The 11,783-nt window shown below is 55.2% G+C and overlaps 2 protein-coding genes across 4 annotated transcripts; one reads left to right on the forward strand and one right to left on the reverse strand.

Moving 5' to 3' along the window:
- Positions 1–1,532: 1,532 nt before the first annotated feature.
- FAHD1 (fumarylacetoacetate hydrolase domain containing 1) lies at positions 1,533–2,997 on the reverse strand. Its single transcript, XM_084216503.1, has one exon. It carries the CDS (start codon positions 2,907–2,909, stop codon positions 2,223–2,225), a length of 687 nt encoding a protein of 228 aa, XP_084072629.1. The 5' UTR covers positions 2,910–2,997; the 3' UTR covers positions 1,533–2,222.
- Positions 2,998–3,009: 12 nt separating this feature from the next.
- On the forward strand, positions 3,010–11,737 carry HAGH (hydroxyacylglutathione hydrolase). Of its 3 annotated transcripts, none has more exons than XM_084216501.1 (9): positions 3,010–3,102; positions 5,938–6,119; positions 6,494–6,558; positions 7,351–7,468; positions 8,402–8,510; positions 9,324–9,427; positions 9,851–9,952; positions 10,204–10,283; positions 10,632–11,737. In XM_084216501.1, exons 2-9 carry the CDS (start codon positions 6,015–6,017, stop codon positions 10,729–10,731), a joined length of 783 nt encoding a protein of 260 aa, XP_084072627.1. In that variant the 5' UTR covers positions 3,010–3,102; positions 5,938–6,014; the 3' UTR covers positions 10,732–11,737. The 3 variants fall into 3 exon arrangements, with proteins under 3 accessions (XP_084072627.1, XP_084072626.1, XP_084072628.1); XM_084216500.1 differs by having other exon boundaries at positions 3,081–3,203; XM_084216502.1 differs by lacking the exon at positions 3,010–3,102 and adding an exon at positions 3,250–3,377.
- The last annotated feature ends 46 nt before the right edge of the window (positions 11,738–11,783 follow it).

An 11,783-nucleotide genomic window follows, 5' to 3' on the forward strand; every position in this document is an offset into this window, starting at 1 on the left:
CTAGGAAAGGCTTCCTTCACCCTCTTGTTAGAGATGGAATTCTGCTGCTGTTGGGTTTTGCCAAGTCTGTTCTGATGGTAAAGAAGTGCACATTACAATATCTCTAAGTGGGCTTCTCAGTTCATATTTTTGGGTGATTGTACTTTAAAAAGTGTACTTGGGCCTCAGCTTAAACGTTAATTCTACCAAATTCAACCCTTTTCAAGGAGGCTGGAAACTTCCTCACTCAGCTTAGATCTTTGAAAAAATCAGAAATAACAAATAGTTTAAAAGAGATCTGTTGAACCTCTGTGGTTTTAACTGCTTTGCTGCTTTTGTGTTAAAGAAATAAAGACCCCCCCTTGAAACACTGCCTGGGTTTGTACTGCACCTTGTTGAGGCCAAACATGGAGCTGTGGGCAAGAGCAGGGCTGATTCTCTTTGGGCAGACTAAGTCTAATTAGAGCAGAGTAAAAAATTAGCAGTGACTTCTCAGAAGCAAAAATCAAGCTGAGGCTGTAAGCAGGACTCTGTTCACCAAAGCTGGAATTAAAGAACCCAGGTATGTATATTGTGCCTTTCTCCATGTATTTTTTCCCTATTTTTAATATATTCCTGTCCATAGCCTCCCCTCCCGCTGGTGTATTTGTCACATCCTCACCTCCTGAGCACGTTGGGACTCAGCCTGTTTCAACAGAGGGAGATCCCCCAGCCCTGCTCTTAGGCCAGGACACCCTGGGGAACTCTGATCTCCCTGTGCCCTCCCTGCCCTTAAAGCAATGTGGCACAGAGAAAACCCCCACAGAAACAGGAAATCCTGACAGGCAATCCCAGATTGCACCCTGACTCGTGGGTGGCAATAAAGACCCCAAAAATGCTGCCAGTGTTGGGTCACAGCAATAAATGGTTCAACATTTCCCAGCCATAACAATTCCCATTCTGAAGGGAATGTTTCTAATAACTTAATCCCAACTCTGTCAATACCCAGGGCTGGAGACCAACTGCAAATGATGCCCTGCTGCTGTTGCCAGAGATGGGAATGTTTGACAGGCAGGAGGAAATGCAAACAGTACAGACACTGAATTCCAAGCTTCCTCTTCCAGAACTGTTTGCCGTAATGGCTATTTTAATTCTGAAGAAATTCGAAAGGAATTCTTCAATTTCTTCTGCCAGTGTGCTGTGCAGCACCATGGACTCTGAGGCTCTCACAGAGCTGCTTCTCTTTGGGAGACAGGATTTTTCTCTGTAGAACTCCCCCCTTTTAAAACCAAAGCTTTTCCTAGGAGTTATTAAGATCTGGCTCTGATAAATGGAAATGTTTAACTTTGCTGCTTTGCATTTATGTAAAAACAAAACCAAAAAAATCCATCTGTTTTTATTAGAAATGAGCCAGTTCTGTGCAACCTTTGAAAATCTAGGTTTTGATGTTTGCATGGGGAGGATTTTTCAAATTACATTTTACAACTTACTCTGTTGAATTGAAAGAGAACTCACTGTCATGCAAACCGGTGGGGAGTGCTGGAACAGCTGGAGTTGGGAACTGGGGAAAGTTACCCAGCGTGGCTTTTAGCAGCTGGAAACACTTTAAACTCCAACTGCTGCACTGCACTGGGTAACAGCAACTGCTGCAGTTACAGTTTTACTAAAAATACATTGAAATCAGTCAAAAGAAAAGCTTGGTGGTGATCTTTACTCATATGCTTCTTTATTCCTGATCTTTTTACATTATTTCACTTTTAGAACATATTTAAAGTTCGGTTTAAGAGAAAACCAATCTGCCAAACATCTGGCACGCTTCCTGCTGCCTGCACCCCCTGGAGTGGGAGGAAAAGCCATCCTTCTTTAATTTGTATGTTTGAAAAAAGCAGGGAGGAATCACAAAACTAATCCAAAAAATCAAACATCTTTCTCTTTGCAAAGCTGCAACTCTTGATTTAGGGCTGCACATCTACACATAAATCTTTGATTTTCCACAGCATGGCTGAGCCTTAGCTCCTACATCATCATTTGAATTGTTTTGATCAGTAATTTTTATTTTAAGGCAATACTCAAAGCATCAGCAGAAGAGAAGCACATGCAGAAGGACAGCCAGGCCCATTCCCCTCTCCGATGTCTCCGTTGCCAGTTCCCAGGTACGATTTTGGAATTAAATTTCGGAATCTGGAGCTTCTGGGCTCCACCTGCTCCGGGTTGGGCCGCACTCCGGGTGTGCTGAAGCCTCCATGGAAATGGGGCTGTGGCAGTCAAACACCTTTTAGGCTCCGGGGTTCCGTGCCCTGTGCCACCTTGAACCTCATGGACACCACGTCCCTGATCCCCGCCTCGATCTCATCGTTGGCCTCCACCGACCCCACTCCTTTGGGAGACCCCGTGAGAATCAAGTCCCCTTCTTCCAAGGTGAATATGTGGCTGATGTAGCTGATCAGGTAAGGGATGGAGAAGATCATGGACGAGGTGTCCCCCTCCTGCCTCATCTTCCCGTTCACCTTCAGCCAGATCTGCAGCTTGTGCGGGTCTGGGATCTTCTCCTTGGGCACGAAGTCACTGACGGGGCAGGAGGAGCCGAACGCTTTGGCCAAGGTCCAGGGCAGCCCCTTTTTCTTGCACTCCTCCTGGGTGTCGCGGGCCGTCATGTCCAGGCACAGGGCATAGCCCGCCACGTGCTCCATGGCCGCGTCCTGCGGCACGGCCTGCGCCCTGCGGCCGATGACCACCCCCAGCTCCACCTCGTGGTGCAGGTTCCGGCAGTAGTAGGGCCGCACGATCGGGGACCCCTCCCGCACGTAGGCCGAGGAGGGCTTGAGGAAGAAGAGCGGCTCGGCGGGCAGGGCGCTGCCCATCTCCTTGGCGTGCTCCGCGTAGTTGCGCCCCACGCACACGATGTTCCTGCCCCACTCCCAGAAGCGGGACAGCGGTCTGGAGCCGGCCATGGCCGCCCTTGCCGCGTCCTTGCCGGTCCCCGCACGGCGCCGCCGCTCCTCCCGCTCCTCCCCGCGGGGTGAGCGGGCGGGCCGGGGGCCGGGCCCGGGGCCGGCCGGGCGCAGCGCCGCCCCCGCGCACGCCGGGCCGGGCCGGGCCGGGCCGTGCCGGCGCTGCCGCCGCCTCCTGGGGCGGACAGCCAAGGTAACCGGGCCGGGCGGGGTGCACGATGCTCCGCGGGGGCTGGCGCGGGCTCGGCACCGCCCTGGCGGCCGGGGCCGTCCTCGGGGCCGTTCTCCGAGCCGGTACGTGCGGCGGGTGCGCCCCGGCAGGGCCGCGGGGGCTCTCGGGCCGTGCCTCGCGGCCCCGGGCGTGCCCGGCCCTTGGGCTGACTCACGGCCCGAGCGGGTCGGGAGCTGCGGGGCTGCAGACGGGGCCGTGCCGAGCTGAGCCCATCGCGGAGGCCCCGCGGAGCGGCGGTCAGTGCCCGGGGAGGAGGAGGATGGGGGGCCGGGCTGCGTTCGGCGGGTGACAGCTCGTACCGGTGATGGAACCGACCCCAAACCGTCCGAGTTTGCGTTTGCGTTTCGGGCCTAAATCATCAGAGGCTGTCCTGGGCTCTCTGGGAAGTCTCCTCAGGTGGTTTTGCATCACTGGGGTTTTAGGACGTGGCTGTGATGAGCGAGAATCGCCGGGGCTCTGTGCCAGGGACCCTGCCGGGAGCTGCCGGTGGCAGTGCCAGAGCGGGCCTGTGGCAGCTCCCCGGGTCCCGGCATCGCAGGGTGGGCTCCGCGCCTTCCACTGCCGGGACTGGGAGCTGCCCTGGCTTCAGACACATTTCTTGGAGCCACAAACTCGCTGGGTATCCCAAAAATCCCCGCAGAGTGTAAAGAGTGAACGTGGTTCTTGTGAGGCAGCACAGCAGTTGGGCGTGCAGTCATTTCTGAGTGACAGCCCTGCTTGGAAGGGGAATTTTCCACTCTTTTATGTAAGAAAGAGAGTAACCCCAAACGTTCTGGAGGAAGTGCACGAAGCAGGCGGGTCCTGGGGGAACCTGCCTGCTGACATTAACACGTCCAGCTGCAGAGCCTCTCCCCTCCTGCCGTGCCCATTCCGCAAGCCCAGGTGGGTGAGTCAGAGCTGCTCTCCCGGTGCTGTCCCACTGCTCTGCTCCAGGCATGGGACCAAGCTGGGCGAGAATGATGTCACTGGGCATTAACGAGTTCTGGGGCAGAGCTGTGTGTGTGACAGGATCTGAGCAGCGCCAGGGAGCTCCTCTGGGCCGGACAGGGCTGAGCAGGGCCCGAGCAGCTCCCTGCTCTCCCGAGCTGCAGCTGAGCTGCACATGGCAACTCACAACGCGTCGGTTTCATTCTTGGTGGATGTTTTCTCATTCCTTTGTTGAAATCACATGTTTGCAAACATTTCCTTATGTGGTGCAGCTTGTTTGTTTGTTTGGTAAGAATTGTAAATTATATATGCAAAGACACTGTGGGATCTGGGCCAAGGTTAGGGATGGTTCATAGGAAAAAAACATTTGAAGTATGTGAATATGTCTCTTGAGTTGAAATTAAGGTTGAGTTATTTCCTTTTGTTTGGTTGTATTTTTTTTTTCCTAGTTTGTGTCTGGCCTGCAAACAAGCGCCCATTACAGATAACTCTTGTGACTGACAGAATCCAAAAGTTCTCACTGTTGGCGAGCAGTTGTTTTTTGGGCATCTTTTTCCCCATCAGAGAATAGTTAGGGCTTTTTTTGTGTTCTTTTTTTGAAAGGAGTCTTCTCCAGAGGAGCACTGCAGGTAGGGATGGTTCTCCCAATCCTGTAAATACCCAGTGCATGCCTGTTGTGTTGTGCCTTGGGTTGATTTTTTTTTTTTTTTTTTTTTTAATTTCACTGGTTCCCCTTCCCTCATGAGCAGGATGGTGGAGGTGGAAGGGGAAGAAGCTCTGGGCAGGATGGTTGTGCCAGAGGGCCCTGACAGCTCCCTGTGCCCAGGCTGGGCTGGCAGCAGGAGCAGATCTGCAGGACTGTGGGGCTCCTGCAGAGTTGCTCTTATCAGGGGTGGGCAGGCTGGGGACAGTGGGACAGGGTGAGCACCAGCACGGGGACCCTCCCTGTGGCACGGAGGGAGGTGGCCAGGCAGGAAAGTCAGGAGCCATTGGAGAGTCTGTGGTGTGGGATAAAATGGGCCTGAGCCAGCACAGGCACCTGTGGGTTGTGCAAACACCTCGTGGGTGCTCAGACAGCAGTTCCTGACCTGCAGGGACTGGCACCTCTTTCCCTGCAAGTGTTTGAGCTCAGCTCTGAACTGCACGGCCCCAGCAATGCCAGGCCTCGCTGTCTTTGCTTCCCTTCCTCCAGTTTGTGTGGTAACACCTCTCAGGGTTGGTTATTCCTTAAAGAGCCTGTGCAGCGAGCAGTGAGCCCAGGTTATTTGCATCTGGAATTTGCTTCTTGGATCTGATTAAACATTGAACCAAAAGCAAACATGGAAGCTGTGGTGTTGCATCAGGGCAGGCATGAGCAAGAGCCCTGTGTTACCTGGCCAGGTGGGGAGCCTTCCTCCCTTGGAGAGCCTGTTTTCTCTCCATGTGCAGTGCAGGATGACATTTCCCCCAGAATTACAAACTGGATATTTCTGTCAGAGCAGTGCCTGTATTTCTGCATTTTTCTTTTTTTTTTTTTTTTGTCCTTCTTCCTTCTCGTTTTTTAGCTCTGACATGTCCTTTGTGCCTTTTTTGCAAAGTCACTGTCCCAGGCCGACCTTTGACCAGCTCCATTCTGCTCTCCTGCCCCTTGAAATGTCCTCTCTGATCCCAGTGCAGAGTTGTCCCTTCATGGAAAGCAAAGTGTCCTGTCCTTCTCAGGGCAGCTCTGGAGCACCCAGAGCTCCAGAGTTTTGAGTTTTGTCCCGTGGTGGCCTTGCTCCTCGTGTCTGAAGGGGGCAGGTCGGGCTGTGCTGTGAGCTGGGGCACCTGCCATGCCCTGTCCCTCCTGTCCCCCTCCCAGGGCTGAGCTGTGGTGTTTTTGGTGCCCAGGTCCAGCACAGCTGCGAGCTAAATTCCTGCACACGGAGCACGAGCTGAGGGAGGCCAAGACAGTGAGCCAGGCCAACATGAAGGTGGAAATCCTGCCAGCCCTCACTGACAACTACATGTACCTCCTCATTGACCAGGACACCAGGGAGGCTGCCATAGTTGACCCTGTGCAGCCCCAGAAGGTAACACACCCCTGGCTTTGGGATGTCCTTCCAGGAGGGAACGAGCCCCACGCTGCCTCAGGTGTGGGGGAAAGGCTGGAAGGCCTGGCTGTGCACAGGGACAGCCTGGGGTCACCCAGGGATTGCTGTGTCCCTCCCTCACCCCAGGAATTACTGACCTGGTTTGGGATTTTGGCCTTAATTTGATGTAGGGCAGAAAAGGGAAATGGGACTTGAGGCTGGGTCAGGGCTCTTGTGCTGCCCTCTACCTCCAGCCTGGATGGGACCAGCTCCCTGCAGGGCTGCTGTGGCTCTCACTCCTCCTGCCCAGGTGCCACCAGGGGTGCTGCCAGCTTGTTCCATGGTGTAACTCTCCTCCTGTGTCTCTCCTGCAGGTTTTGGATGCAGTCAAAAAGCATGGAGTGAAGCTGACCGCTGTCCTGACCACCCACCACCACTGGTAACCACCCTGTCCTGGTCCCTCACACACACAGCCAGGAGCTGCTGCTCTCCTGGCTCCAGGTGATCTCTGAGCAGCAGCTGAGATGTGAGCAGAAGGGTCAGAGCTCATTCCTTTGGCCTTGCTCTGAGCAGGTGCCTTGTGCAGAGCTGCATGTCAGTGCCTTTCAACTTTAAAATGCTGATTTTTGCAGGGAGCCAGTGCAGTGCCTGGGCGTGGAGGCAGCTGTGGGTGTGGGAGGGAGCACGTTGGTGCTGAGGTGCCAGGACAGGCCTGTGAGGCGTCCTGCAGTCAGCATTGTGGGAGGATCAGCTCTGCCAGGGGTGTAAAATGAGTGTTTTGCTGTAGTAACCTGTCTGTGGGTGAGAGTGGAGCCACCTCTGTGGCTGGAGAGTGAAGCAAGCAGCCCTGAGCTGGACAAACCAGCAGCACAGCAGTGCTGGGCTCTGGGGTAGCTGTGTGCCTGCTCCCTGGTGTTTTGTGGGATGCTGGACTGCACATTTTCCGCTCACCCCATTCTCTCCCTGCCCCAGTTACTGGAGAGGTTACTGGGAGCCCCTAAGGCTGCTGTTTCCCAACTAGGAATGGATGTGTCAGGGATTGATTCCACCTCTGACTGCCCTAATTACTGGAGAAATGATCTCCACTCCTGTTGTCATGGCCTGTCTTTGGCTCTGAGGAGTGATTCTGGGAGAGGCTGGATCAGAAATGATCACCTGGAGCTTACCACTGCACTCCCAGTGACCAGAAACCTGTGCTCATCCCTCCCCAAATCCATTTTTTCCCTTCCAGGGACCATGCTGGAGGCAACGAGAAGCTGGTGAAGATGGAGCCGGGGCTGCGCGTGTACGGGGGGGACAGCAGGGTGGGGGCCCTGACCCACAGAGTGTCCCACCTGACAGCTCTCAAGGTAAAGGGGGGGCCTGCAGGGCTCTGGGCACCCCCTCCTGGTGGCACAACTCTGTTCCCATCTTGGCTGGGCAGCTCTGGTGCCTTTCAGCACCCCTGGGGTGTGGGGATGGTTGAAATGCAGCTTTCACCATTTTCCAGCCCTGGGACTGCAACCTCTCTGCCTTGTGTGAGGACAGCACTGGGGCACCTGGGACATGCTTGGGTGTCCCTGTGCAGCTGGGGGACAGCACAGAGTCAGTGTGATAGGGCAGGGACAGTGTGAGAGGAGCAGTGTGACAGGACAGGAGCAGTTTGACAGGACCGGGACAGGGTGACAGAGCAGGGATTGTGCTCTGCCAGGAGCATGGCAACATCCAGGAGAACAGATCCAGGTGTTCCTGTGGGATGCCAGCTGGAAGATGGGGTGAGGACAGCAGTGCCAGCTGCTGCCTGGCTGTGCCCTGTTGGCAGGGAGCTGGCAGGTGACAGCGCTGCTGGGACAGGTGCAGGCAGGCGTGAAGGGCACTGCTGGCCTTGGGCACACCCCAGGAGGGGCAGCAGCAGAGGAGGGAGCACAGGAAGGTGGGCAGATGAGGCTGTGTTGAATCCTTGCCTTTTCCTCATCCTCTTCTCCCCTTCAGCTCCATTTCTGTTTGGAGCTTTTTTCACGCTCCATCAGCTTTATTTAGGGTTCTCTGTGGCTCCTGCTGCCAGCCAGGCTTTGAGTCCCTGTGCATGGAAATGAAAGGATCTGGCAGTTCCCTTTGTCAGGACACCTGCTTGGAGGAAACAGCTCCCTGCCAGCCCTCCCTCCCTGGGCTCTCCTAGGAGCAGAGCTGCTGCTTCCTGGCCAGACTGGGGCAGATTTAGGACCATTAGAGCAGTGAGAGTAGCAATTCTTTTCTAACCATGCCATTGCAGCTTCAGCTTTAGTGTTCTGCCTTCTTCCCAGGTGGGATCTCTGAGTGTGAAATGCCTCAGTACGCCGTGTCACACCTCGGGACACATCTGTTATTATGTGACTAAGCCAAATAGCTCCGAGCCACCTGCAGTTTTTACAGGTGAGGAGTTGGGAGGTTCCCTTGCAAAAACAGAAGCTCCCCCTCTGCCTGGGTGCCTCTGGCTCTGGATGTGCATCCCTCCCTTCCTGCCAGGGCAGCTGCTTAACATCCATGTCTTGCTCCCCTTTCCAAGCAGGAGCTGTAGGTGGAGCTGGGGTAGCTCCTCTGGGTTTGTAAGCCAGCGCTGCACACCCTGCAGGCAGCATCAGGAGTGAGCCCTGGATGAGTCCTACATCCAGCATTTTTTTTTTCCTGGAAAAAAGAGCTGTTGGTTTCCTGTTTGAGGCCCAACTGGCTGATCCCAAACCCTGTTGCTTTTCCATATATCTGTGCTCAGGTCTGACAGCAGGGAGAGGAGAGAATAGGGGAGTCAGGGAGGGCTGGTGCTCCACTGCTGGTGGCCAGGGCCTGGATCCTGGTTTGGGGAGAAGGATTCCCCTTCCCTGGGGCTGTGCTTCATCCCTGTGTTCTCCAGAGCTCACAGAAGCTCCTGCATGGAAGAGAAAGATCCTTAAACAAGATTTTAGGGAACACTGGGCAGAAAATAGAGGCGACTCATCTTTGTTCAGTTTCACAGCAAAGAACAAGTGTTCCTTGTCCCCTGTAGGAGGGACAGCAGGGCACAGGGGCTGCCCACAGGTAGGAGGTGCTGGCAGGAGGTGCCAGGTGAGGCTTCCTGCCACCGGTGTTGGTGTGGCACAGCCCGGCTGTCCCCGTGCTCCTGCTCCTGTGCTGGGGCAGCAGTGGCAGGGCTGAGCCCTCGGGCTGGTGTGGGCAGCCTGCTGTGGGCCTGATGCCATGTCACCCCTGCAGGTGACACCCTGTTCGTGGCTGGCTGCGGGAAGTTCTTCGAGGGCACCCCGGAAGAGATGTACAAGGCACTGATTGAGATTTTGGGCAGCCTGGACCCCAGAACGGTACAAACCTCTCCTTTTGTGTGAGTGAGCCAGCCCACAGCAGCACACAGAGCAGAGAAACACCCTGAGGCTGCTGCTGTGCAGAGAGACTCTGGTGTGTGCAAGGAGTGGATGCTTACAGGGGTTCTGTGGTGCTGGATGTGGTTCTGGCAGTGCCCTGGAAAGGATTGGCCTGCCCCAAATGTGTTTGTGCTTTGTGGGGAAGGAACAGGGGCTGGCTGTTAAAGGCTGCTGGGCTGGGACATGGGGCTCTCTCATCTGTCCTGCTGGCAGCTTGTCCTGCCTGCTGAGTCCTGCCACTTGTGCCTGTCTCCATCTGGGGGTGTTGGGTTGAGTGTGTTGTTCCTGCTGTGCTGGTGGCACCTGGCAGTCCCCCTTGGTGCCTTTGGAGTGCCCAGTGTCACTGTCCCTTCCTCTTCCCAGAGGGTTTACTGTGGCCACGAGTACACCATCAACAACCTCAAGTTTGCTCGGCACGTGGAGCCCAGGAACCACAGCATCCAGGAGAAGCTGGCCTGGGCCAAGGTGAGCTGCTCTTCCTTCCCTGCACACAGAGCCTTGCTGAGGAGCTGCAGGAGAGGAGACAGTGCTGGGGAGAGCAGAGGGAGTGAAGGGCCAGGAGCTGCAGGATGCTGTCTTGCAGGGCAGCAGGGTTTGGCTGTGCCCACAGTTTGCTGTCTGGGGGAGAAGTTCCCTGCCTGGAAACTCCTGTTCTGTCCAGGGCACTCCCTGCTCCCCAGAATTCCTCTGGAGCAGCCCTGTGTCCCTCTTTGCAGGCCCAGTACGACAGTGGAGAGCCCACCATCCCCTCCACCATCGCTGAGGAGTTCACCTACAACCCCTTCATGAGAGTGAGGTAGGGAGCCCCTGCTTGGGGGGCTGTGGGAAGGAGGAAATGTCCCAGTGCCTCCCACATCCCTGCCTGGGTGCCTGCAAGGCTGTGCTGGCAGAAGGTTCCTGCATTTGGGGGTTGTGCTGAGCATCATTCCCTGCTCAGGAGGCAGAGCAGCCTTTGGTGTGTCCTGTTCCTTCATCCAGCAGATGCTGCTGGGGCACAGAAGTGCCATTTCCTCCTGAGCCTTGAACCCAGGCTGAGAGCTGTGCCAAAGCCCAGTGTTTGATGCCTGAAGTGCAGCCTTGAACCCTGCCCCTGGTGCCTCCACAGCTGGGATTCCATCCTGACCCTGCTCTTCCCTCCTGGCAGGGAGAAGTCAGTCCAGGAGCACGCTGGGGAGAGCGACCCTGTGCGGGTCATGGGGGTCATCAGGAAAGAGAAGGACAACTTCAGAGTGCCCAGGGACTGAGCCCTGCCTGCATCACTTTAATCATCACTTCAGTGTCACTTCAAGGGTCACTTAGACCATTCAGATGTTTTAGGAGTCAAATCTTCTGTCGTGGTTGAGACAAGTTTTCTTTAGGATTTTTGTTTTGTTTTAATTAAGGAAAAAAAAAAAGCACTTTGCCCTTGTTGAGATGTTCTATGGCATATTTATATTATGATGAAGAATATTTATCCTCCTCTTGCTCTCTCAAGCTGTCACGTGTCACCTGCAGATCATTGTGCAAGTGTTGGTGTGAGACTCCAGGCTGGGCAGGATCAAACCTGGAGATTTAGGAAGAAGCTCCTCTCCTTTCTGTGGGAGCCTGCCATGGATGCAGAAGGTGGGACTGAGATGTCTTTGTGTGAAGCAAAGACCAAATTCAGGAGCTGAAGATTTCAATGTTTCCTCCATGCTGCTACTTCAACATTCTGGGTGTCCTCCTGGTTCCACTAAAACCAGTTCCAGGGCCAGCCCTGCCGTGCCAGTGCTGCTTCAGGGTGTCACTGGGGGGCCCCACGGGCTGCTCTGGCTCTGGGAGTGGCTCTGGGGCCATCCAGCTGCTCTCTTGTCCCCAAACATCGCTGTGCTTGCACCCTTTGAGTCCCGAGGCTGTTGCATGAACCTGCTCCCTGCTGTGCCCTGTGTGTGACCTGTGCCAGCCCACAAACCTGCCGGGGCTTTGGCTGGTGCCTCAGGATGCAGGGACAGCCACTCCTGGTGAGTGACTGTCCCCCTGAGCTGTGGTGACACCCCTGCAGCAGGCCTGGCGCCTGGGAGTCACGGGCAGCTGAGCAGTTCTTACCTGTCCCCAGGTGAGCAGGGATGTCAGGTGGCCCCAGGCCTCCATTTGCTTTAAAATGCTGAATTTTTTGTAGTTCAGAGAGAAAAGTGGTGCCTAAAGCTGTGGTGTCTTCTGGAATGCTGTGCTGCCGCTCCTGAGTGTGACTGTCCTGAGGGCTGGGCAGAGGGGAAATAAATAACAGCTGGAAGCAGAGGTTGTTAACTCACAGATTCCTTAATTTCTTGGGTTTGGA

This window comes from Fringilla coelebs, assembly GCF_963513975.1.
Source record: "Fringilla coelebs genome assembly, chromosome: 16".
Classification (NCBI taxonomy): Eukaryota; Metazoa; Chordata; class Aves; order Passeriformes; family Fringillidae; genus Fringilla; species Fringilla coelebs.